This window comes from Phalacrocorax aristotelis, chromosome 7 (assembly GCF_949628215.1).
Source record: "Phalacrocorax aristotelis chromosome 7, bGulAri2.1, whole genome shotgun sequence".
Taxonomy (NCBI): Eukaryota; Metazoa; Chordata; class Aves; order Suliformes; family Phalacrocoracidae; genus Phalacrocorax; species Phalacrocorax aristotelis.
Genome location: NC_134282.1, coordinates 6,436,312 through 6,462,632, shown reverse-complemented (window position 1 = coordinate 6,462,632; position 26,321 = coordinate 6,436,312). Strand labels below are relative to the sequence as shown.

The following is a 26,321-nucleotide window of genomic DNA, read 5'->3' as shown; positions in this document are numbered from 1 at the left end:
CAGTTCTCTGAATGATCCACATAAAGCAAAATTTAGGACAAGCTGCTTAGTGAGATTTCAGGGGACACTAATCCGCAGGACTTTCGCTGACAACCTAAACACAATGTCATGTCAAAGCCTTATCACGGCAAACCCACCCAAAGACCATCTGCAGCAGCAGCACGGTCCCGAGCCGCAAAGCTCTCAGATGTGTGATACCCCAGCGCAGGGTGCGTTGTTTATTGAGGTTAGATGCGAGGTTTTTGGTATGCCAGAATTATTTCTATTATTTCTGTTATTGCCAGGAGAAGAAATTGGGCAGTGAGGTTAGCGGCAGAGCTGCCTCCCAGCCCGGGATGAGACAGGGGGCAAGGAGGTATCTTCAAAGCAAACCTCTTTCTCTCTGTGATTTTCACCTACCATAGCATAACAACAACAATAAACAGCAGCACCAATAACAACAATAATAACTAGAACCACCACCTCTCACTAGCTGTTCGTAAGTCTTGATCATTATTTTCATCTTCCCAAACTTTTTTTTTGGCCTTTGCTTTGCGCTTCAGGTTGCAGCAGCTCCCGGTTGCGCAGCGCTGAGGCAGTGCCACAGCATAATTTCTGCCATCCAGGCATCTATGCAGCAAGGCAAGGGAGCTAGAAACGGGACGCAAACCTACAGGAGTAGGTGGACAATAAATAATTGTTACTTCTTTATAGCCACTTGTACCTTATAGAGGTCTCCAGTTTGTCCCCCCCCTCTGAATTATTTGCCTTTGCTGATGAACATAATCCTACGAGTCGTTATTCACAGACATAGTTCTTTTGTACTGGGTGCAACATGAAGGTTGGTTAAACCTTCCCTCTCTCCTTGGCTTGGTGCACACCCTTATTCCCCCACGCCCAGCCAGGGCTCAGACAAGCTGTGAGCACAGCTGTGGATCTCCCAGGTACACAGGTGACTGCTAAATTGCCCTAAAGTTGAAGTGACAGAAAGGGAAAGCCATGTAAGTAGAACAGGAATTCTGCAGGTTAAGATGACAGATAGGTTAAGATGACAGACATTGTTCCCCCTCCTACTTAGTCAGCTATATTTATTTTTTCAGTGGATTTTCTCCTCTTCTGAGTCTCACTGTACTCTGCAATGTCAGGGAAATGTGTTAAGAAAGCTCTGCTAGCCAGGGAAGGGCATGGGCTTAAAACTTATGCACAGGGAGGAAAACATATAGGAATATTTGGAGCTTATAGGCAGCTGAATACTAACATGTAAGAATTTGAAGGAGAGCTGGAGAGAGAGTCTCCACTGTCTGACAGTTGCACGTCGCGCCGGGCATAGAGACTACTTCCACTTCAAGTTTGTAGCACAGGTGTTCCCAGCAACAAAAGCAACATATCCTGACACTTTGGGGGTAGTAACGGTGTTGAGTTGCTCATATGCTCCCAGGGAAGTCTATTGGTGGTTATTTCAGTCCGACACAACTTCATAACCTCATCTTACATTATCACATTTTGTAGAAACGCCAAGACATCACATTGCAACAACTTTGCCTTGCAACCGACGGTGTCAGAATGACAGTCCCTGGGAAGGGAGGCGTTAGATATGTGTATTTCCATCCTGTCTTCAGCAAATTATAGCAGGTTTTAAAGTTACTGTGATACTTACGGGATTAGAAAAGAGAAGAAAGGTTTTCAGTCCCCCAGCCCCTCTTGTGTAACCCGGAGGACCGACCTAAAGCACTGGTCACCTGTAGCTCCAGGGTTGTTTCAGTCTAAGGCTCCCCGAAGTCCGTGTGCCAAAATAGGCACTTGTTCTTACTTTCTTCCATGAAGGCAGCCTCACTGTGACAGAAAACAGTCCCTCAAAGAATCTTTGACTAATTTTAGAAATTCAGGGCTAACTTGCCCCATTTATTGCGGGTATAAGGAGCGAAAGAACCTTTCTGCAACAAGCCCTTTTTTCTCTCTTTGTACCAGCGCGAGCGAGAAAGAGACTGACTTTTACAGAACAGATAAAAATAAAACTGGCGGTGGACAAAGCCAATTATGTTCCCCATTGCCTAGGGATGGGCAACCTAATTTGCAGCTGACAGTGATTTGATGGACTGAACCATCCTTTTTCTGATCCAGCATTTGGAGTAATTTTTATTGTAAACCAATCATTACAATGTAGGACTCTCAGTACCATCACTGTCACCATGACAAATTCCCACATCGGTGTTAGTGTTGCTGCTAGGGTTTTTCCTCCCATCCTTCACTGCCTGACATGTTCTGGGAGGTGCTGGATGTGGTACGCCACGGCCCTGTCCTCAGCGCGAGCCCTGAGCACAAGAGCTAATGGGTCGTGTGAGGGGGACCGTGCCAAGCACAACAATACCAACACCGGGGGACACGTTTCCAATCTCTTTGCTGTAATTCTGGCAGGGATGCTAAATTTAGTCCTCTAGTTCAGAATATACATAAAGACCATTAAGCTGGGAGTTTAGCGGTGCACATTTTCTCCTCCATCTTAATCTAAAATCATCTCTGGTTTTGCTTCTTTATGTGGTTTTTAGGTCATAAAATGATCCTCCCCCCCCTACCCTGAGGGTATTGTACTAGTTTGTGTCTGACATCTGTACAATCTAGCAAGTCCTAAGCCTTAGTGTAGTATCCTTATGTTCCCTGAACGGGCATATAGGCATGGCTTCTGCCCAGACGTTTTTGGACAGAACATCACTTCATTAGAACCAGCTGGAATTTATTTTCACCAGAACTTCAGCGATTTCTGTTTTAAGAAGCCAAATCCCTGATTTTTCAGAGTTGTTAGAATTTACTTGTCTGTACCAGAAAAACCTCCTGCTGGATCATAGAAGCTGTGGGTCACAGAGATAAGGGGAAATTTGGAGAAAGTGACCCAAGAGGATACATGGAGGGTGAAGATCTGTTGCTCTTGCAGACAATGTGCCCTACATTCCCCTTCCCAGGTCCCTGAGAGCACGGTGTAGACCCAGGAGGCTCCATCTACACTTGTTTCCCCCTATTTCTGCTTAGCTGTGAAATCTGCAATTTCTTTCTTTCCACTATAGTATCCAGTAAAGACAGATTAACAAATGATAGGCAGGCATCTGCTATTTCTAATGGGAGGAATAAAAGCCCATAATTGTCATAAGGCCAATCATCAAGACCTTGCTCTAATATTGGATAGTTTTATCAATACCTCTACTCCTGCCAAAGTCCTGAGTTAAAGGAGCTTTATTAAGGCTTAACGTCAAGCACAGAGACGGTGAGACAGGCCAGGGTTGGGGTAACTGGTGCACCTTTACTTCTGCTCCTTCCACGCATCCTCGTCTGCTGCACAGTTACACACATGTAAAAGCAACTGTGTACTGAAGAGCTACGAGGAGCAAACCATGTACTTTCTACTCATATCTTTGTGCCTTATTATTTAGATTGACTAAATATTTGTATTGACCAAACATATATATATTGATTTTTTTTTAGGTCAAAAAATCAAAGTGAAGATGGAGAAATACTTTTAATAATTTCAGTAGAATTTGAAAGTGCCTAGCAGGGTATTTCAGTAGCAAATGTAAGCATCAGTTAAGTGAAGTCGGCTTAAATGGGTTTATATTAAGAAAACAAATACATTTTTTGTGCTTACATATATAAGCCCTTCTTCTTCCTTGTCTACGTCTTGATTTTAGCATCCCATTTTAGAATATGCAGGTTAGGTTCAGCAGCTTTCCCCAAACGGGTGAAGGGAGCGTCCTTGCAGGCAGCCTTCTGGAGGCAGCAAGGCCGCCCGTCCTCGCGGGCCGATTCTGCTCTCTTCTCTCTTCCCCCCTTGCACCAGTCATTGCGCCGGGGCTTGCTTTGCTCTGAATTTCTGCTGAAATTCATGCGGAAGCTCTTGATGCCGTGTCAAGTTCGTGTCAAGGTCACTGAAATTTCATTTAGGAAAAAAAGACTAAAAGGGTATCATAAGATAATAATAATTTTTTTTTCAATATTTAAATTTTGAAACAACTTTCAGTTTGAGTTTGTAACCTTTTGGAGTTGTGGTGTTGCATAATTATATATGTTATAGTGGCATTAAAAATGGAAGAAAACTCAATCAAATAAAATTTGAAGCCACAGAAAATGGCCTTCCCACCTTTTCCCATATTTGCTGTGGAGAAATGTTGAAAATGTATTGCAGTTTGGAATGGAACTGATTTTAAAATCTTTTATGAAACAGTATTTTCGTTCTCATATTGCTGTTTGCCTAAGTTAAGTACATTTTTATTGAATCTAGATTCTGGTCAAGCTTTGCTAAAATTAAGGTTAAAATTCAGGTTTCTAAATCCCTGCTCAAACCCATAGTGTTTAGAGTTACTGAGCAGTCACGTTTCTCAGTGATTTCAGTAGGACTGTTCCTCCCACCCATTCAAAATAAGCTTTAAGACTATTCATCTTGCAGCACTCTATGTTTAGACACTTATTTTTAAGATTTTTATTTTATTTTTAACATAATCCCTCTTTCTGAAAATCAGAAGGAGGTTTGCAGAAAAAACAATTTCAGTTTCTTTTTTTCTGCCGCATTTTTACTCTTTAATTACTCACACATGTTTCTGATTCTTTTTCAAATTCCCCAAGTTATAGAACATGGCACAACGACCACTGTCATGCTCAGCTTTCCCACCCAGCACGGGCCACAAAGCAGGACAAACTAATTTTTCAATTAAATTACATTTTCAACTAAATTTTCAGTTCAAATCCCAATTTCTGTTTTAGTAAGATAGACAGTTGAGACAACTGGCAGGAGTCTAGTGGCAATGAAGGAGTTCCTCTGAGTAGTCACCCGCTCTAGTTGAGTCCTTTGCTATATGAGAAATTGATATGTTGATTTCTAAGTAGAAGAACTAGTAACTAATTTCACAGGGCTATTTCTTTAGAATAATCCTCAAGAAATTTGATCTTATTTTAACTGGTGCAAAAATTGGTCAATAATTTTTATTACATGATCAGTTTTCCTCAAGGCCTGTCTTCTGTATAGATTTTAATGTATCTATATACCTTAATACTGTTTACTGAAAGGGGAAAAAATATTATAACTCATTTGGGGGAATATAAAAGGAGTAGTTTTCTTGAAACTGGTCTTTAATATAGCTAATAGCTCTTGGCTTCACCTCAAGATAGTTAACAAGCCCATCATTAACTGTGGCTAATGAAAAATTAATTAAACTTTTTTAAATCTAATACTGGATGACAAATCATTATAAATCATGCCCTTGGTTAGTCATGTCAGTAAAGCGAATAAATGAGTTTGAAAGTTCATATATGTGTATGAAACAGAACTGTAAGCAAATATAGAATGAATGGTGCTAGTTGTCAATAGTTATTTCTTCAGCAGCTTTTAAAATTTCTTCTTAACATTCCCAGAATTCTCACTAATATATGACCCTGCATATAATTTTTTGAAGGTTTAATAGGAAACCGTAATACTTCATATCATCAGAGAATCCTGGCATCTGCACTAGGATTATCCACACCAACCTGGAAGGTAATTAGCAAAACTGTGAAGATTTAAAAGAAGAAGGGCAGAATTATTACAAAGTCTAGTAGGACATAGGTCAACAAAACTCTTCAACTGGATTTTAAACTCCTATAAGATGTCAATTAAAACAGGAATTTGCTGACTATTTTTCTGTTTTGAAATTACCTAAGATAACTTAATAAAGAATTAGAAGAAAGATCAATACATTTTTTTCTGAAAACCAGTTTAAAAGGCGCAGGAATAATGGGAGAAAATGCTAACTACTCAAAGACCCTTTCACAAGACAGGTCAGAAGCCCTTTGGTAAATCTTACGGATATTTCAAAGACACTAGGATTCGCTCACAAACCCCAAAATACTTCCCACATATGACTAATATTATTCTTAGCTTCTAAAGCGACGTAGTGTCAGAGTTGATACAACCGTTACACTTCTGATTACCAGCTAAATATTTCTTATGTTGAATTAGAGCATCCCAAGCGAGCCTCGCGAGGTGCAGACACCAGGCGTTCTGCAAGCGTTTGCGGTGTGGATAGGGGAGCAGGAGAGACGTGGGAAGGACGGCGCGGTGAAGCACGGTGAGCAGGTCAGGCAGCCGCTGGAAGTGACCTCCTCCTGGGACCCCAGGCCCCATCCATCAGCTCCCACAGCTTCTCTTTGGAGGTCTGGCACAGCTGCACACATGAAACCCTTTTTTTAACAATGAGAAGAGAGGATTTCCTTTAAAGTAACTGCTGTTCTGTGTGTGATGTGTTCCCCATCCTTTATTCAGGTGCTCTTTCAATACTGCCCAGGCTATACCTGCTCCTCCTCTGGGGCCAGAGGACTTGACCTCTATTTCTGCTTTCTCCTTTGGTTTCTTTTTCTTCTCCTCCCATGACTGCGATGTGCTTACTACGTGTTCCCTTCAAGGCCGAGCATCAGCTCCACTTCCACTCCCTGACGCACCTGTGATACCTCAGACTGCATCCCTTATATATCTATATACATATATCTTTCATAAAGATGTAGCTCAGTATCAGATCCGCGTCCTGTGGGATTGCCTTCTTTGTGTGTTACATTTGTCCCGTTGGCTTAAAGTTGTGCTTTAAGATAAAAGTCATTCTCAGTGAACTTATTAAAGACCTAAAAGTTTCTTGTGTACATAAGTAATTACTGTAATCAAATGTAAACATATTTTCTGCCTATCCCTATCACTTGAAAAAGCCCAAATTGATTTCTTTTCAAATTCAGGAATCAGTTTGCCAAGTGTAAGAATATGTAATACAGCAATTACGGGCATTCCCCAAAAGCTGCATTTATGTATTTATGAAAAAAGCTCCCATGGGTAACACTTCACATAAAATATTTGACTTGGAAATGCTTTTATTTTTATAAGTCCTTTTCAGTTTTCTATTTTAAAAGCTGATGTAATATCTTCATGTCATGTAATATTTATTTGAGAGGTCACGTTCCATAGCCAGCATTGCTGCAGCTTGCAATGCAAGACACTAATGCAGTGAGCAAACTTTCTTGGTGACATGCATAGCTTTTTAAGAAAAAAGCTATTTTGCAAATGAGATCCCAGCACCACATCTATTTTTTTTTTCTCTGAAAAACACATTTAAAGTGAATTTTTTTGATTAGCTGTAATTCAGACATACCCTAAAATGTAATTAATTTTGATCACACCATTTCTGTGATTCACATGGGGGATAACAAATAGGTTATGCATATCCCTAATATAACAGCATTATATCAAACACTCAGTTTATTGCATTACAGATGATATCAAGTAATGGTAGTCATTCACATGAATAGTTCTCAAGTCTGATTGAATTTGATTCCTTATTAGAGAGAGTTCCACAGTGCAGAATATTGTACCAGTAATATAATACAGGAATTGCTTCTAGCATGTGAAATGCGCAATTAAAATAAGCAAATATTTAACTCATACTATGCTCTTGGGATCACGATGTCAATAAGAGACTTAAAAAAATTAATTGTTTCATCAGCCAGAAACATCTGAGAAGGGTCCATAGTCAAGGTGGGCTGCCAGGGATCCCCAGGGTACAGAGCTGGGTTTATGAGGAAGGTGATGATTATACTTATAATAAATGAAGGCTGGGATCCATTGTATGATCGAAATATTGAACACAAAATTAATAAGCATCCAGTTATGACAGTAATAAATGGCAACGACGTTCAGTTGATGGAAATGTCAGAAGAAAATACGCATGTAAGGCACGTGCCTGGAGTTGCAGGCTTGCACACACGCGTGGGTGTGCACACCCACTCACACACACTGGCTTCCTCGCGCCGTTGATCCCTTGCAGGCTGGTGTGGATTTCACCAAGGAGTGCTCAGGGGCTCTCACCTTCAGAACTTTACTTTAGCGGTACAAAAAAAGAGGCTGTCACTGCACTTAACCAGCCACAGAAGGTATAGCTGTTGTCTGGCTGTTGCTCTGAGAAGAAAAAAAAAAAAGATTTCTTTGTGGCTTCCCCCTTAATATTCCTTCAAGGCTTGGGACAATCGAGGCTCGAGGAAGCCCCTTGTACAAAATTAAAATAAGAATCAAATTTCTCTTCCTTCAGAGCCTTTTGCCTTTCACAGAGTTGGAACCGCTCTTTGCTTTCTTACTGACTGGTGCTGCGGCATGCCATTATTCATGAGCATTTTCAGCAGGAGACAGATGTATGAACTCTCATTTTCTATGGAAGATTTCTTATGGAGCCAGCATTACCAAGCAATGATTAGATAAGATGACACCATGGGAAATTCAAGATGGAAAAAAAGCCAGAGCGGGTATGCTGCAGAGCTGAAACGCTATCAGTCCTTATTGAAGGGGCCTTCATCTAGGACATTCAGAAGAATTCTTTTAAAGGCACCAGCTCTCTAATGAAGCTTAATAATTTTGATTTGACAATACCTAACAGCAGAAACTGCATAGATGCTTGATAATAGCGTAATCATTTTCTGCCAGCTGTTTGGTTTGCAGCAGAACACGTACCCTTGCATTATTCCACTTAAGATAAAGGTATTTATATTTACGTACCCTTGCATTATTCCACTTAAGATAAAGGTATTTATATTTATTGAAATTATACACCTTTATATTATGTATCTCTACATTTACCAGTTTTATTTTTTTTTAAGGCAGGGGTGCAGGGATTTAGATCGACTAACACCATGGGAAATTTAGGCTGAACCAGAGCCAATGTGCCAGTTAAAAGTAGAGCTGAGAATTCATCTGCTTCAGTTCCAGTGCTCTTTTATGGAAATCAGCTATCTAATCAGGAATCATTTATTGTGACTTTGTTAGAGTTTGTGTGTCAGGATAAATTGAGTCATTAATTGCATACACACCAGTGAGGTCTTGGAATACGTCTGTGGTGTATATGTGTGCGTGTGAAAAATGTTGAAGGAACAGGAAGTACAGATAATGTGAGACACTGTAACAATGAAGAAATACTGAATATGAAAGGTAAGAACAGAGGAATTTAAAAGTAGAGGTTGATTTTAAAGAAAAGGCAACTATTATGTATGGAAAAGGGGAAAGCACAGGTAGGAATTAAATACTAGATATTCCATATGCTTTTAAACGCAGTAGTTATGGAAAACTGTCATAGGTTTACATTCCATTGTATTATATAAAACGTGCAGGTTTTATGGGCTTTCCACTCCTAACGCCAGGTATGTAACATAAGCTCCAACTACAGCGTGCAGAGGTGGGATGGCAGGATAAGGGCTTTTGGGAAGAGATGCTTCAGAGGGGTTTCAGATCCTGTTGAAGGGGCCTTGCCTTTTGGAAGTTCAGATCCTCAGCTTCTATTTGTTAATTTGGATTTATTTAACTGTTTCAAATGAATTGTGATAAAGTAATAGAAATAGAAGGAATTTATGAACATGTCTGGCACCAATAATGAAACTACTAGAATTTTTCAGCAGAGCACTAGGGAAAAAATCACGGTTGTATCTTGTGCAACTCTACCAGCAACTTTGGTGGTGATGTAATCTTACAGAAAGCACTGAATCATGCTGTCAATTAACTTGAGTAGCAATATGGAGTGTTGCATAAAAGAGGAATTTTAATATATTATAAAAAATCGGTAACGTGATTGCAAGAAATCTGTTAATTAGCATGTCTGCCATACATCTTTTTGAATATTGACCTTAAGAGAACTGAGGACAGCATTAGCAACAATATGATACAAAATAATTAGCTTGTTTTCAGGGCTTAAATAGTCATTACTTTCTTGTGAAGACCCTAATTAAGCTAATCCTAGTTTATAATACATTAGCAACCATTCTTTATGTAGAAGCTACTTCTTAGAGGACAAAAATAACTTCAAATTTTGAAATGCTCAAAATGATATGCAAAATTGTAGAGCTTGGGACAGGAACAATACAGACTGAAAAATTTATGTAAGTACTTGATTTATTCCTTGCTGCCCACGTGCAGTTTGTTCACCTGAAGTCTGCAGATACAACTGCTTAAAGGCTCTCATGAAACAATTTTCCCCTTTCTGCTTTGAAAGCCTATGACAGCCTGTTACCATGATTTTCTTAGGAGGTCCTGTTATAGCATTACCCAATTATTTCCTAAAAAGTGTAAAGGTTTTTTCCCTGACTCACAGTGTAATAGATGAAGGAGTGATTTTCAGTTTGATGTTTGACTTCAGTCAAAGGAAAAGAACTGATAACATGAATTTGACACAAAACAAAGCACAAAGCCTGTGCTGTAGGACAAAATGGGCTCTGACCCTTGTCTGCAGAAAAAAGAAACACTAAAAAGGTAGAAAATGATATATTTTGGAAGTGGGAGATCTGTATCTTACAGTTGTCATTTTTCCACACTGGGCAGAATGGTTGCTTTCCTCGACTTTGTGCCTTGCTTGGTAATTTACCTGTGGTCAGTTGGAGGCAATATTTAGTTACAAAGCCCTCAGGTCATGCAGGAATGAGCCCATGTTTATGCAGGCTAATGAAATTAGCTGAGGCGGGAAATTCAGAGTGATGTGGCAAACAAAGAGTTCCCCTCCCAGCCAAAAGGAATAATTCTTCTGGGAAAAAAAATGCTGAAAATTCAGCCAATGAATCCTGCAAAGAGAACAAAATGAAGCAGGAAAACCTGGATCTCCCTTTCCCTTGGATTTACAACGGGCAAGGAATTTAAAGACAGAGCTGAACTTCTCACTTAAATAATTTGTAGAAAATTTTGTATCAGCTTATGCTCAGAAACTAAGAACTGGAAGAGATAACCACAGTGAGCAAGAAAGCACCTGAGATCAACCATATATATACCGAGTAACAAACCACAGGGTTTCTTACAGAGCTATTTACCCAGGCATCTAACTGAAACATGTGGTTGCTTTACCACATCATGTAATATTCTCTCTGTTCCCCCTACACTGTCTCTCTTGGTACAATATCAATAATTCATGTACTCTTCTTACATGGGCTATTTAATATGTTGTAAAAGACAAAATATACACAGTACGTATAAGGGAAAGAGATTTCCTGCAAAAGATATTTAACAGACCTGCAAAGCCTAGGAACACAGAGAAGGCAAAGCCCGAGGACGTGTCTCATCCAGGTGTGATAGGCAGTTCCCTTTCATGCCCATTTTTAATTTTTTTGGAGGAGAGGTGCATGCAAAAATGACTGCTGTAAACAATTTTCTGAGACAAATATCAGTTAGTCCCGACTTTAACCTATACAAAATAGAGAACAAATAAAACACCATGCAACATGGCACGGGAACAATGTGATGCTGCGTTCAGAGATTTGGCAACATGTGTACTGGCTGCCTTTGGATTTTTTAAGATTTCCCTCTGGATTGTGAGCTACCGACTCCCTCCCTAAACAAGACTTTGGTTACACTGCCCAAGCCAATGTCGCCAAGCCCCCTTCTCACCCCACTGAAGGCTGGGACAGGCCTTTTAAATTAAAAAGTCCATAATACATATGTGTACGTGTTCACCGGCTTGCACTTGCTTTTTTATGAGCGGAGCACATTTAAGTTAGAAAAGATTAAGTGGAATTAAACATGGATGCCTTTTTACTGAGCCAGTTCCCAGAAGACATCCATTTTTTCAGCGTTCGCTCCCAAAGACTCCTCTAGCAGTGTTAGATTTGACTGCAAATGACAAGCTGTACACAGGAACCAGACATTTATATCCCTATCATCACTTATTAACTGTTGTTATTGTCGCTGACAATGTAGTGATAATAATAGGGATTCTTTCAACACCTGGCTTTAAGATGTGGGAGTTTATGACATTCAAAAATATCTCAACAGAACTGACAGGTGAAGTCATGTTCAGAAGCAATTTATACCAGGAACAGTATATATAAAAGCCTTGCAACAGCTGACAGGGACCTTGAGGAGTCTTTGCTAACCCTTAGGATTTACCTTAGACATTGAAAAGCAAGGTCCTATTCTTTTAATAAGGTATCACTGTCTCCATCTGTAAATCACACTCTAGTGTCAGGGTGTTGCAGTTTATATGGGGAAATAACTAATAGGGAATAATAATGTTGCAATAAACGGTATGAGGAGAGCTGTGAGTGAGTGAAAAAAAAAACAGGAAAACTGGCTGTTGCCACTTTCTTGACTAATTCAAGGCACGAAGCGAACATACTGATATGCTGATTTCCTTCAACTTTTGTAAGATTTGGGATTATTCTAAGAGGCATTTGGCTACTGAAAGGCTCAGGCCTGGAGAATGGAAAATGCCTCAAGCTTCCAAGATTGTTGTTTTATGGATAACGGGATGTGAGGATTTCAGGCACTACTTCATCTGCAGGACAAAGAAGTGGATCCTGTCTCCTTATCTGTGTGCTTCCAGTGTACAGTGACCATGTCTAAACACGGGCCCACCATAGTCACCTGCCAGTCAATGCACAGAGGATCCCTCATCACATGCAGGTCAGATTTCAATGGGAAGAGATTGCTGCGAGGACCTGAAAATTATCAATGTAGGCTAAAGTAATCCTAATCTTTCAGTAAATCTACATTCATAGCACTTCAAAAGAAGGGTTTAAAAGAACAACTCCACAGCCAGATGGAAGACCATCTCCACTTCAGTTGCTCCGAAATGGTTGGAAAAACAGTGTGGACCTGAGCAGCCCTAAGTGGCGCCCATGTCCTGGTGGGTTTGGAGTGACCTCAGCAAGACACGCTACACCAAGAAGTGGCCAAAAGACCAGTCACGTTGGGGTGGTTTGCAGCTGTTGAGGTGTCCCTTGTGAAGACCGGCAAATCCAGCGTGTGAGGTACCGGTACCCAAGGCACCGACTATCCATCTCTGGTACAAAACTGGCCTCCAAGGCTGCACAGCATTGCAGCAGATGGCTCCACTGTGGCTCTGCCTCGCCAAGTCCTGGACACCTCGAAGGATAACAGTTTCACTGCTCCACTGAGTGCTGCATGCTGCACTACTCTCTTACTAAGAAAATTCTCCCTACTGTGCAAGGAGATAAATCTTTACACATTCTTCAGACATAAAGTAACGATTCAGAGTGACCAAAATAAAATTACTTAACTAATGTGTTATCTGAAGTTGGAAGAGGCATGTTTCCATTCCAGTATGACAAACCAGACAAAGGCAGAGGGGATATTATTAGCTAGGCACTGTCTCGCAGGATTAAAGGCATGAGATATAATATATATAAGGACCCAAGGGTGAGATTATCTCAGGATAATACACCCTTTAGGTTTTTAAATTGCAGCCAAAGCAATCAAACTTGTTACCATAGCATTCATTTTAATGCACAGATAAATTTGTAGCTCTTGTTTATATAGCTCATCCACTGGAGGCACTAATATGATTCCCTTTAAAACTTAAGTTAATGAGAAAATAATGGAGCATTGTAGATATAAGAAATCTTTTTTTCACTGTCACTGTTATCATCTTTTATACAGCCAGAGGGCTCTTTGAAAGTATAAGTTGGATTTATTTTATGTACCACAAAACCTTTAAAAATCTTTCTTTACACCAAGCTTTCTGATTCCAGCCTAAAGCCAAAAATACTTACTGTCTAAATATATTTATAAATCAGTATATCATCCATAAATCTTACCTTATCCCTAATATGAAATTTAAAATTGTAACTCTTAAAACTTCACCTTGGCAATATACATTCTTATTTTATTGTCTTTCCTGGACAGAAATCGCTGATGAGATACTGTATGTGGCCAGGGAATAGGGATTGCAGATCAGTTGCTGAGTGTAGTGAGCTGTGTAATGAAGCCATGTTTGTTTACTTTCCTTTGTATACCGTACTGCAGTAAATCTCTGGCTATTTTCGGGGGGTTTTTTTTGGAAATTTCTTTTTACTCTATCAGTTCTCCTAATCCTTTCGGACCAGCTGAGGAGCTCTGTTTTCATGGAATGTCCTCCAGTGCAAGGACAAGACATTGCCAACGCTGACGTCAGCAAGTCTGACACAAGCTGGTCCCAAATCTCAGTAATGAATTTTGTCTGGAAAGGGTCGGTGATATATACATAATTTACGTTACCTAACATTCATAATTCATACATATAAACAAACACCTATGTGGGCTGGGTCTTCAGGCATTCCAAGCTTTGTAAGAGTTAATATGAATAAAAGTAATGTAATTTACTGGGACTGAAGTATTGCCCCTGGTCTCACTTGAAGACTGTGGGAGTTTTGATTTGAGCAGGAAAAGCTTCAAGGCTTCTGTTGGCTGTGCCTGCTGGTGAGGGCACCTCCTTTGCAAGATTCATCTTGTCACTGTGGGTTTTTTGTGCACTTCTCTGCTGCCTTTGGTTTCCCTTAATCTTATCTGAATTTTAGACTGCTCCAGTTAACCTCTGCCTCATAAGAAGTCTGGCTGTATGCCGCCGAATGATGCCCCCTCTTCCCTGCAGCGCTGTGTTGATCCTGTCAGTGGGGATCCTTTGTAGCTGGTCTATCTGGAGGGTTAGAAAGGCATCTCTTCTGAAAGATGACCAAGTTGTCTTTTCCCCTCCCTGGGGCACCAGATGCTGGTGATCCAGCCAGGCGTTTCCAGAGGTTGGCTCATGGTTCATGAAGAACAGGAGCAAGCATTTTGCTTCTGCCTTCTGGACGTGCAGGTTGGGGTGCTGAGACTGTCACCCGGCACTTCCCAAGGCTTTTGAAGCCTTGTCTTGCCTCAGCCCGGTTTCAAGACCTACAGGTGTGCTGTTACAATGGAAATGTAATTATTGACTTCAATAAGAAAAATGCTGTGGTGGGAAGTCACTAATGAAGTCAGTCTAAAATGAGTGAATCGGAGAAAGTAATTGTTAAAACCAGTAAGAAATATTATCTAAGTTGTCAGCAATGGCAGGAGAAAGAATACTGCAGTTTCTGTTGTGTCTTAAAATTTTTGTATTAGCACAGAAACACAATGTGACGAGGCTAACTAAGATTCCGATAATCGAGAAAACAGGCTGATCATATTAAAAGGCCAGTACTGGGGATTTAATAAAGCCCAGACTTAATTCTTCTATTCCTTAGGCTCTAGACATCTCACCAGAGCATGAGATGCTTCCTCCAGATTGCTTGGCTGCTGCTAACCCCTGCAACGCCAAACCTCCTCTTTGGCAGTCCTGTTGCCCAGAATGCCATGGAGCTGACACAGTTGGAGTCAGGCTCAGCCAGTCCGCCGGGATCCGACTGGGAAAACCATTCTGATTTTCCTCCTGACAGATTTACTTTGAATGAGTTTATATTTCAGTTTGCCTTGGGATAGCAAATATGTATGGAAATATCTCAAGGGATCGGATTAAGCAGTTTTAATTATAACGATGGCCTCTACGGAAAAGCATTTCTTGAGAAATGTTAAACAAATATACTCTTTTTTCTTTTAACCCTGCTTCGGTGTGCAGGAATTTTCCACATCTGAAAAAAAGAAAAAAAAAAAGGATAATTTAAATTTAATTATAGTGTTTCATTAAACCTGTGTACCCACTGTGGCCTACCGTGTGCATAGGTAGCTAACGCAGTGTTGTGTTGCGGGGACCTTATCCGTATTACTTGCAAATAAGCACACGCAGTTAGAAAGGTCAGGGATTCAGTGAGGTTGTTTTAGGTTGTCCTCGCCACCTCCCTGCAGATGTAAAATTGTTCTCCAGACTGTGTTTCTAAGAGTTTGCCAAATCTAGCATTAGAGATGTCAAATGGCACCGTTTCTATTACTTCCCTTGGGAGACTATTTCAGTTTAGCTGATCTGCTGCTGGGAATAATTTCTTCTTAATATTCAACTCCATTTCCCCTCTAATCCCATTCATCCTACTTGTAGCCCCACGTACTGCCCCAAAGGATCCTTCCCCTCCCTCAGGGTGTTCGCCTCAGGTACTTTCAGACCACTCTGATGTCACCTTATAACTCAGCTGAGCTATACCTATTCTATATGTACAAGCAAATAAGGAAAACATCGTGAATGAATCCATTCAACTCTGAGTCATTTCACCGAGCTTTCAGCAGCTCATCTCTTTTTCACTACATTTGGTATATTTGGTCTGTAGAACAGAAATCTCAAACTGCAGCCCCAGGAGGGATATCCTACTGAATAGAGAGAAGGGATTCTTCCTGCAGCTTTAATGATGATGATGATGATGATCATCATCATCATCATCATCATAGGGTTTTTTAATCTTTCCCAGGCAAATAATTTAGTTTTATTTTGAGGTTTACTTGGATGACTTTTAGCTGGATTTGGGGTTCTCAGAGCCTGAACCAAAGTTCAGTGAAGGCTCATAACTCATTTTAATGCATATTAGCAGATTGGGTTCTTAAACCTCAGGTCTTCAGATTTCAGGATCCTGACTGACAGAGATCAATGGATTTTATTCCAGAAAATCAGTTGGGACAGTTGATGCCCATTAATTTGGAGACAGTGGGGGGTAGACAGGTGCCAAAGGTGCTTTTCTGAATTGGGTATTATTTAAAAAAATTATTTTGTGGTTTTATATGAAGGAATGGAAACATTGTTTTTAACTCTGGTGAGACGAGTCAGTAAGATAAGGAGGGAAGATAAATTAATGCAGAATTTGCACATTTATTGAATGACTAGTGCATTTTTCACTCTTTCCAGTCAGATGGACTTTATTTCATGTATAACATATTTAAGACCCCCTTACAGTGAAATTAAACCCCCTCCAGCCTGTGACCACAGTTCTAAATTCTTTTCAGAAGGTTGCAGGTGTGACCTTGAGGATTATGGTATAAGTGGAATGAGGGAGTAGGATTTAGACTCTTTATTTTAGGTGGTAATAAGATTTTAAGTGCCTTGTGTCTTCTAATTGCCTTTCATGACCCTTTGGTGTTGCAACTAAATGGTTGAGAAAAGCTGTATTAAATAAATCAAATTGTGACTTATTAAAATTAAATTCTGAAGGTTTTTCTCAAGGATGGTACATTTTTGCATCTTTTGCCCTGGAGAAACATTTCTAGAGGAACAAAACAGCACACACATCAGTGATGGAAGTGAAACCTTGCCCCTTGGAAATAGGTAGGTTGGGGTCACCATCTTTTGTAAACAGCCTTCACTCCCACTCCTCATCGTCCCCCCTGCTTTTTGGCTGCTTGTTCAGCGCCTCGGTTGTGACAGTAGAACCATGTGTGATGAAACCAGCTGGAGGTGAGTGGGGAGGGAGGGACTGCAGGTGCACTGCAGTAGGAGCACCTTGCTGTGCCAGCACCTTTGAGGTCTTGCTGTGTCCCTTTGTCCCCATGCGTGCACTGGCCTTGTGAGAGCACCTGCAGCACCGCCTGTGCCTTGCAGGTGTGGTAAAAAACCGAGTATTCATCTGCACTCTGCCCACCAGTGTCTTTCCATTGGAATGATTTCTCTTCTTCCAAACCCTCAAGCAATTTTCAAGGACCCTTCATTCTTTTAAAACAAGTCCAGAAAAAAAGGGTTGCTTCATTTTCACACAACTGCTTTAAGAATAAGTGCCTCTATGACTGGATGGGAAATATTTAGTTCTGGCAAAATACAGAAACTCTATTGGCCCTGAAGTCACTGATTATTATTGAATTGAAGGCTTTGGCCACTCAGAGCAGACCATGGATGTTGTTCTCTTCAGTGAATAAGAATGGCCATTCCTTACACTTCTCAGAAAGGCCATGCTGTCCTTTCATAGCTTAATTATATGCAGGACAGCTATCTTAGGTCACAGCCAGAGGTTTGCAGAATATATGATTTTCCCTTTCTCAAGAATCCAGTAGTATTAGAATTTAGCTTCTAGTAGGAAACTGGCTTTTTAAGTGCAAAGACATAAATAATATTTTTTTTTGAAGATAACTTATTTAATACCATAATGCCAACATTAAATACATCTGGGGATGAAATAAGGGGTCACACAAATAATTAACTTAGCTATTAATGAAATACCTGTGATAATACTGATATATTTATTGTACACCAAAAAGTACTTTCCACACACAACCATATAGACATAATATATAACCAGAATTTCCTTGCTGAAGACACAGAAACCAAAGTTTTTTAAAGGAAGAATTGCAAATAACGAGGAAGCATACAGCTGACTTATATAAATACATGAGCAAATACATGTTGATTGCTACTCCATGCTGATAAATGTAGCCTATTGAAAGCTGGGAGAAGGGAAAATGTCTTCTAAATGTTATAGCCTTGCTGAATACTAACCAGGAAAGAGATTTCAACTTTATTGTTGGGAAATCCCCAAAGCTTTTGCTGTGCTGCTTCAACAGGCAGCTGTGGCATACGTAGGACAAACAGAACGCTGTGCAAAAACAAAAAAAATCTCTAACGAAGGAGCTGGTAATGCAGACTAACGTGTCACTGGGCTAAAGGTATTCCTGGTGTAAATATGTGGGTATGATTGGTGTTGTGGTGATGGTGAAATTGCTATCGCTAGAGCTAGGTGGTTTAAACAAGTTAAAGCAGCAAATAATAGGTTGTAGGGGGGGTTGCTAATCTTTGGAAGCAAATCTCATGCTTTAAAAATGTATTTGAAAATATCTCAGAAAAGCCTGAATGAACAGCTAGTGAACTCTGAGCTCATATTAGATAACTGGCAGTCAGGCGGGGAATAGATGCATTCAGGTCACCTGATTTTATTTTTTGTTAAAACGATAATATCCGGGAAAGTTATCGCTGGATTTCACAACTGGAAACCAGAGATATCACTGGACAGGTGATAATATTTAACAGTAGGGCACTAAATGATAATTGTACTTGTTACAGGAATACCTGACTTTCTACAAAGATTTCATAAATACCCCTTTTGCGAGCTTTCAGATATTTGGTGATAGTTCATATCCTGACCTCAGAAGTATGCCCAGATCAAATGTGTTCTGTCAATGTTAATTCAAATGTTTGAAAAGCTTTTCTTTTTTAAATTTTTTCAGTCTTCTGCTATGTTTAAGGAAGTTAAAAAGCTCCTTTTAAGAGTTCTAATATGTGAAAAGGAGTAAGTTGAATAAATCTTTCCCTCGAAGAGGAAATCCAGCATTTCAAAATGTAATACCGTGAGTGAGGAAATGCTTAGAGTATACACAACAGCCCTGATATTTTCCCAGTAAATATTTTAACATGTTGAACAGTTTAAAGTTTAAGCCATTTAAAAGTTTTGGCTATTTGCTGGCTAAAAACCTGCATTAAAGGGGATTGAGGAGAAGGCATTTGTGTCTGGGAGGAAAAGCCATACACAAAGGAGGATGCTGCAGCAGTTGGGTTTCCAGGCTTTGAAGATGGACATTCATCTCCCTGCAGTGTCACGCATTTTCTGAGCCACCTTGAATACAGACACCCCCTCCAAGTCTCAGCTCTTTGTCTAGTGGAGATGAAAGTTGTTCCCTGTCTTGAAGGTTTGTTATTAGGCAGAACACGGTCAAGACTGTGGAGCAGCTCTAGGATGGCCAAGTTTTACAAGTACCTATCATATATCAAGTTTCTTTTCTGGAATACCCATTACAAGTTTGTGAATGTGCAATAAAATCATTTTAGCAGCACGGTTTTACCATTTTATATGAAGATTAGCAAATAAAAGCTGAAGACATATCTGAACTAAGTGAGAAAGTGTTCCTTTAGCAAAAAACAGACTCATGCTTTTCAAGATTTCTGGGCCGCTGGATCCAAATATGAGAAAAATACCTACAAACACACCGAAAATAAGAGAGCAGCAGTGTGGAAATTAGTATATTCTAATGGGAAAATTATAAGAAATGCAGCTGGGCTTGCTTTACCTACTGATCCCCAGCCTTCAAATTCCTCTGAATTAAATTGTAAAATAATGATCTCCTTTTCTGTTTTCTGCTAAGCTACATAGCTAATCCCTGGCACAGAAACACATAAACAATACATATATTTAGGAAAACAATTATTATTAAAATAAAGAAGGCCTCGAACCAAAGTGTTTCCACAATTTCAAATGCACATTTGAACCCAGACCAGAACCTGGGTCTGTGTTTGTCTAATCCTTTTGTTTATAACCTGATTTTCAGGAGGAAAACCAGACTATGATTTTAACAGGAACATTCGGTTGTTGTGGCAAACACACATACTAAAATAATCTGAAACAGCCTGTCTGCTTTAGCTTTTTTAAGCTTATGATTATTTTTTCCTGATGATTTCAAATGGCAGCATAGTAAGAACAGCAGACAGGCCTGGAAGAGGACTGTCTCCGTTACGAACAGCAGTCGATGCCAGACTGTTACAGTAGAGCTTCTGAGCTTGTAAGGACTAACCAATAGAAGAAATTTTAATAACTTTAATTAAAGTTATTCAGTTATTCAGGATTTCTGTGACTTTAATAAGGTCACTGATGTCAAAGGAACACATGTATCTTAAATCTCTCATTTTCTCAGCCAAAGTGAACATGGCATTTAAGTACACTGGCAACCTATATGTCATCATAATTCTTTTTCAATAGGAGGGGCTTATTTAAGAAGAAGCAGTTGCAACTATAGTCCAGCTATGGCTCTGCACTACATGACTTGCAGTGTTGTCTTTTTTGTTTACCAGGGATTAGTTCTGACCCGATTGTAGATGACAGGTTGTGCCTCTTTCCTCTGGTGCCCTGAAGACATGCAAATGAGTGAGAAATGCAAGCCCTTTTTATAAAAAATACTAAGTTATATACAGTATATAACTACCTTTTCTTCCAAACTGCCTTTCTTTTTTTTTTTTTTAGCATGCCCTCTTTCTCTGCTGCATCTCCTGCCACCAGGTCAAAAAGAAAACTCAGGGAAATAAAAAGACTGACAACGAAGAATTATTCTAGGACTTTCAAGAGAAACTAGGATAGCTGTGGATTTATTTTATTCCCTGTGATAACAAGTTTCTGAGATGTTAGTACACTGTCAAATATTTTTCAAGGTTAACAGTTTAGGACACAATTATGTTGCAAGTTGTCTGCAAGATTAATTAAGGGTATTTCAGAGATATGGGAGATAAATTGTTCCAGCAGCTACTAGAGTGTGAGTAATCCCAAGTCAAAGAGTAGTTCCCCTTCATTTCAGTCCTCTTCAGAGGAAATATTCCCATGTTTAAGACATACTTAGAAGCAGATAAAATGTACATGTTTGGGCTGAGACGCACAGTGATGGCAAGGTGATTCCAGACACAACCTGCTAGCAACCGGAGCAGGGATGGCCTCTCCACAAAGGTTATTTTTAAATCAGTATTTCCCTGGGCCAGAAAACACCAAAAGGTCTCGCAGAGGCAAGGAAGGTAGAGGTGAGAGCCAGGCTCACTGGAGCTCCCCTCTGCATCGGCAGCTGATGGGCAGGCACTGGGAGGGCAATGGGGACCTTATCATTCAGTACTGATAGCAAAATTATTGTGCCAGTTAATAAAAAGTCAGGGATTTTTTGTGAAAATGATTGCAAGATCTAGAGAACTGTGAATATGAGAAGTCTTAAATAAAAGAAAAAACCCCAACAACCCAGCACTGTAATCACAGCACTGCAACCAATACACATATCTATCTATCATCTATCTATCTATCTATAATCTGATATTATTTTTAATCCTTTTTTTAAATCCCAGTCACTAATGAGGGATAATGCTGGATTGAAGAGGGCCAAAGAGATTTATTGATACAAACTCAGAGACGTCGCTGTAAATCAGGACAGTGAAGAAGTATGCCACTGCTGGCTTATGTTCTCTTCCTGCAAAGGACAGGGATGAATGAACAAGTGTCTGAATGAATGACTGAATAGATGAATGAATGAAAGAATGAATGCATAATCAAATAAATACATTAAAATACATTGCCAACTTGCAGGGCTCACATAGCAAGGGAGCTCTTCAGGGCCTTTGTAAAAATACAGGCACTGGTGTCCTTGTTTTTATTAGAAATTAAAATCTCTTTTGCCCAGTGCCTCTGAGTTTTTAATTTTTACCAAAGGTCAAAAGGTGCTTTGCCTTTGGAGAAGATGTAGGATTTGGCTCTCCATGCTATCAAACCCGTCCTGATGAGGAGCACCAGACCCCTGCTGCACTGTCGGGGCTGGCGGTGGCCAGTGGAGGACCCCGGGGTCCCCAGGGCCACCACGCTGCTGGCACACCGGCGCAGCCCCCCTGGGAGGACAGCCTGTTTCCTCCCTGCCCGCAGCACTGAAGGCCCTTTCCTCCTTACTGGCCACAGCCGCAGCCCTGCCTTCGTGACACCTCTTTGGAACTTAACCTTAGGGTTGCACGCCATGTATCAAGGTGGCATCTTTTCTGAGCAAGGGGCAAGAAGGACAGCTGGTGGAAACCTTATAGGCACCTAGTGGCAGCTGGAGGCTTTTCTTCAGAAGGTGTCAGGTATAGAAAGAACATGACAAATGCCTCTGTGAACTTCGGCTTGCAGAAACCACATATCTGCCTTCATGGGATCAGTTTTACTCCTTTTGAAAGGAGCACAGTGATCCAAATTTATTTATTTATTTTTTTTTCTGAAAATTTTCAAAAATTTTATTTTTTCGGTTTTGCACTTTGTGATGTGATGAGGCAAAGGTCACACAGGGGTGTTTCATTCCCCTTCCCTCTGCTTGGGAAAAACACTTCTGCACTGAGGACCGGGAGGTTGAAGCTCTTCTAGTTTGAGACGAAGGTCCTCCAAATGAGAAGTACAGAGATAGGGCTGCCAATTTAATTAGCTTTCACACATTCACACACAGATGGATGGATTTTTGGAAGGAAAGAATATCTTCAATATGAATAAGCGACTTTATTTCTTAAATAACTAAACCAGCAGTTTTATTTCCCACTGCTAATATTTCTGTCAGTCAGGTCAAGGATAATGAACCCAAATCCTAGGAAGGCTCACTGAAACCTTGGCTTTTCTTATTGAAAATGTTCCCATTCATAAAACCTACATTTGCAAATACAAAATCAACAGTTAAATATTTGCCTTATCTGTGTCTGTATTTCTCCAAGGAGAGACGATTTTTACCCAGCTTTCACTTGTAACATTCTGCTGAAGTTTTTGAAGGAAAAGCAAGTCTTCTAAACTTTGTTACTGTTATTATTCCTACCTGCGGGTAAATACATTCTTTGCTGTTAACAGAGCCAGTGTTTTTATTCTATAATAAGAACTTTTTCCATATGTGTCTTCATTCATGATTTATATTAGTTCCATTCCCCCCGATTTTTGTAAGACAATTTTTTCCTTCTAATGAAAAGAAAGACCACAAAAAACCCAACCCTATAAGGGAACATGGCCTCTGGAATAATAGAAAATTAACAAAGTACATGCTATGGAAAGTGGAGATATACAAACAGCAAAGTGCAATGTACTTTAGCAGGACCCAGGTAACTTATTTTAAGAAACTTCTTCCAGAAGATAAAATAACTGCTAAAAGCAGGTGTTTATTCTGAAAGCTGCAGCAATGCTTTTCTGTCATGTCACATTAAATTATTTACGCTGCATCATGCTATGTTACACCACATCATGTTAGTACATACGGTGAAGAAACCAAAGTGGAGTAACGTGATGTGACAGACAACATTTAGCAAAAATATTCACTTATTTGACTCGAATACTTGCTATCAGTTTGAATCAGGGAGTGTGGTCCCAAACAAAGCTGACAGGTAGACATGAATTCACCAAGGAACGGCCTCCAAAGTAAATCCGAAAGTTTCTTGTCATGTACCTGGTACTTGTCCTGTTGATGGTTACTATTGTCCTCAGCTTCCCTTTCTCAGCATTTTCTTCCCTACTGTAAGTAGTTTGACCAGTTGGCTGTCATTTATTTTGACATAACTCATGACTTCCCCATGAGGAACTAATCACATCTTGGTATACTTGGTATAGAAGCACTGTCAAATGACAGTGGATGGAATTGCTGTAAACAGTTTTTATACGAGTGAAATTGGGAGCTACACAAAAAAAAGTGTCTGGGCACTGTGTTTATGTATAGAGAGGGACTTTTTTAGGTAACAAGAAGCTTATCCTTGAAGGCACCTGTATTTTACAGTGTGGCAAAGTCTTTTTGATGGACTTAAAAATACTGAGATTTCTTTCCTGCTATTGGAGGAACTATTTAATGGTAATACTTCTAAAAAGAAATTTAGGAAAGAAGTGCATGTTCACGACGATGAGTAGGTAAATCAAGTTATAAGCCAGGCAGCTGTGGTGCAGCCCTTGCCGTACAAGGATTTTTATAACCATAAGTCCTGCCCTAGATGATGACTTCTAACCCACAGAGCAGGTCTTGGACAGCTGCAGAACTATGACATATTTAGGTACAATTTATCCTAGCAGCGATTAGGATGAAAGAACCTCATTTCAGGTGTCAAAGAGGGCTTCAGTGGTGCTAGTGAAGGTAAATCAATGGCACAAGGCCTAGCTGTTGAGGTATGAAAACATTTGCATGTGGAGTTGAACACTACTCTTTTTCCAGTGATGGAGCCAAAGAGATAGGTCAAGCTGCCAAGGGATTTTCTTTATTTCACCAATACGGAGCTGTAGTGGTAACTGCATAGATGAAACTCTAGAGAAAAGAACGAGAAGATAACCAATGATTTGCAGGATTCTGAAAAGAAAGCTATAGATGTCCAAATGTAAGTGTGTATTATGACAGCAATGCATAGGATCCATGGTCCGTTGCCTTCCCACGCCCTGCAGAGGGAATTTTCATGACTTCTCATTCAGCCAATTGCTGTTCAGTCTCGATCAGCAGTTTGCAGATGCATTTTATAAAATAACAATAAATGCTAGCAATAGTGTTAATGGTTAAAAGATTCACCTAAGAAATACGTGTGCCCTTTTCATGGCTGAAATGTGCACAATCGCCCTGCACGGTCGTGCAGGTATCAGCACACAGCTCGAAGGGAGCTGAGGAAAAAAGGTATAATTGCAAAAGAAGAAATAAAAACCAACACTACTAACTGTAAGTTTACTTTAGTCTGTGCCAGCTTAGCCAATATTGTTCAGGTGTACTATATTTGAGGAACTGATTCAGCCTGGCTCATGGGAAATTTGGGAAACAGGACATTTCTTCCTGAGCCCCCAAAACACTCGGTGAATCACCTGCCAGTGCTTGCTCTGCAAGCAGCTGGTGTTACTGTATTTTGTGCTGACGTTGTTCACTCTTCTCAGGAAACCTCAGGAGCCTTCTTGCCTCGGGCAGTCTCCTGAAGATGTGGCGATGGGCTGGGATCTTGCATCAGCGATCAGCAGTTTTTGCTGCCTTGTCTGTAAGCTGAGCGTGGGCTGGCGCCTCCGCAGGGATGCAGAGTGGGGAGCACCGGGAGGGGAAGCCCCGGCATGGCTGGGTTCCTCAAAATGCAGCGTGATAGCGGGGTGAGAGGCTTCTCCCAGCAGCCGAGGAGAGCTGACACGGATGAACCCTCTTCCAAAGGGTAGGTAACTGCTTTCGGTAAAACAAAACCAAAAAAGGCCACAAGCTCCAATACCCGAAAAGCCCGCCCTGAGAAGCTGCTGAGCACCGAGGAGCCCCCATCAGCTGCTGCATTGCTTTCTCTGCAGCATTTGCACATCCCTCTTAGGCACAGTCAGGATGTGATCCTTTACCAGGTGGTTACTGAAGTGCCAGAATGCATAAATGCTGCTTTTTGCTCTTGGTCATACCAACCTCTCCAGCAGCTTTTAAGAAAAGGTTTCTGCCTATCTGCCTAGGCAAAGGCATCATACCTTGTGCATGCTTTGAGAGCTTGTTCTGCTGCGTGAAGGTGTTCTGTGAAAAGAAATCCTTTGAACAAGTGTGCTATTCTCCTCTTACCTGATGAAAAATAATTAAAAAGCGATTAAATAATAAATACTGGATGTCGCTTAACAGTTGCTAAGAAGCTTACTTAATAATTTTCTGATTCTTTTTTTTCCTAATTTAGGAATAAAACAGACGTAATTGAGCATGTTATTCTGCAGCTGCAAATAACTCACTGAAGAGAATCGAAGGAAACACATTTCTTTGATTAGAATATTTTTTCTCATTGACAGGATGTTCAAAATAAAGCAAAAATATTTGATGCACAGAGCCTGTGGCAGTATCAAGTTAGCACTGGCGTGCTCATGCATTTTACCTCATGTTTACTAATCAATCTAAAAAGACTCTTGCTAGAAAGAAAGGTCACGTCTTTCATCACAAAACTGAAACTTTTTGACAGCAACACTTGGAATTTTACCATTCTGTTCAATGCAGGTTTCAGCGCAGGGAACGAACAGCCAAGGAAGCAGGATGGTGGGTATGGGATTAGATAAACAAGCAGAGCTGTGCTTTCTAAATGTTGGGTGCCACTTACTCTGAATAAGGATGCTGTCTCAGCTGTATCAAGATATGATATGTCATGGGTTTAGCTGGGATAGAGTTAATTTTCTTCACCGTAGCTGGCACAGTGCTTTGGACATAGTACGAG

General features: G+C 40.3%; 1 protein-coding gene across 1 annotated transcript in view; it reads left to right on the top strand.

Annotated features, from left to right (window-relative positions):
• Nucleotides 1-25,787, top strand: part of LOC142059554 (uncharacterized) — a 37,784-nt gene extending 11,997 nt beyond the window's left edge. The window contains exon 4 of the mRNA XM_075098362.1: nucleotides 25,045-25,787. Coding sequence (XP_074954463.1) covers nucleotides 25,045-25,252 — 208 coding nt within the window. The 3' untranslated portion in view covers nucleotides 25,253-25,787. The remainder of the gene's footprint in view (nucleotides 1-25,044) is intronic.
• Nucleotides 25,788-26,321: the final 534 nt, after the last annotated feature.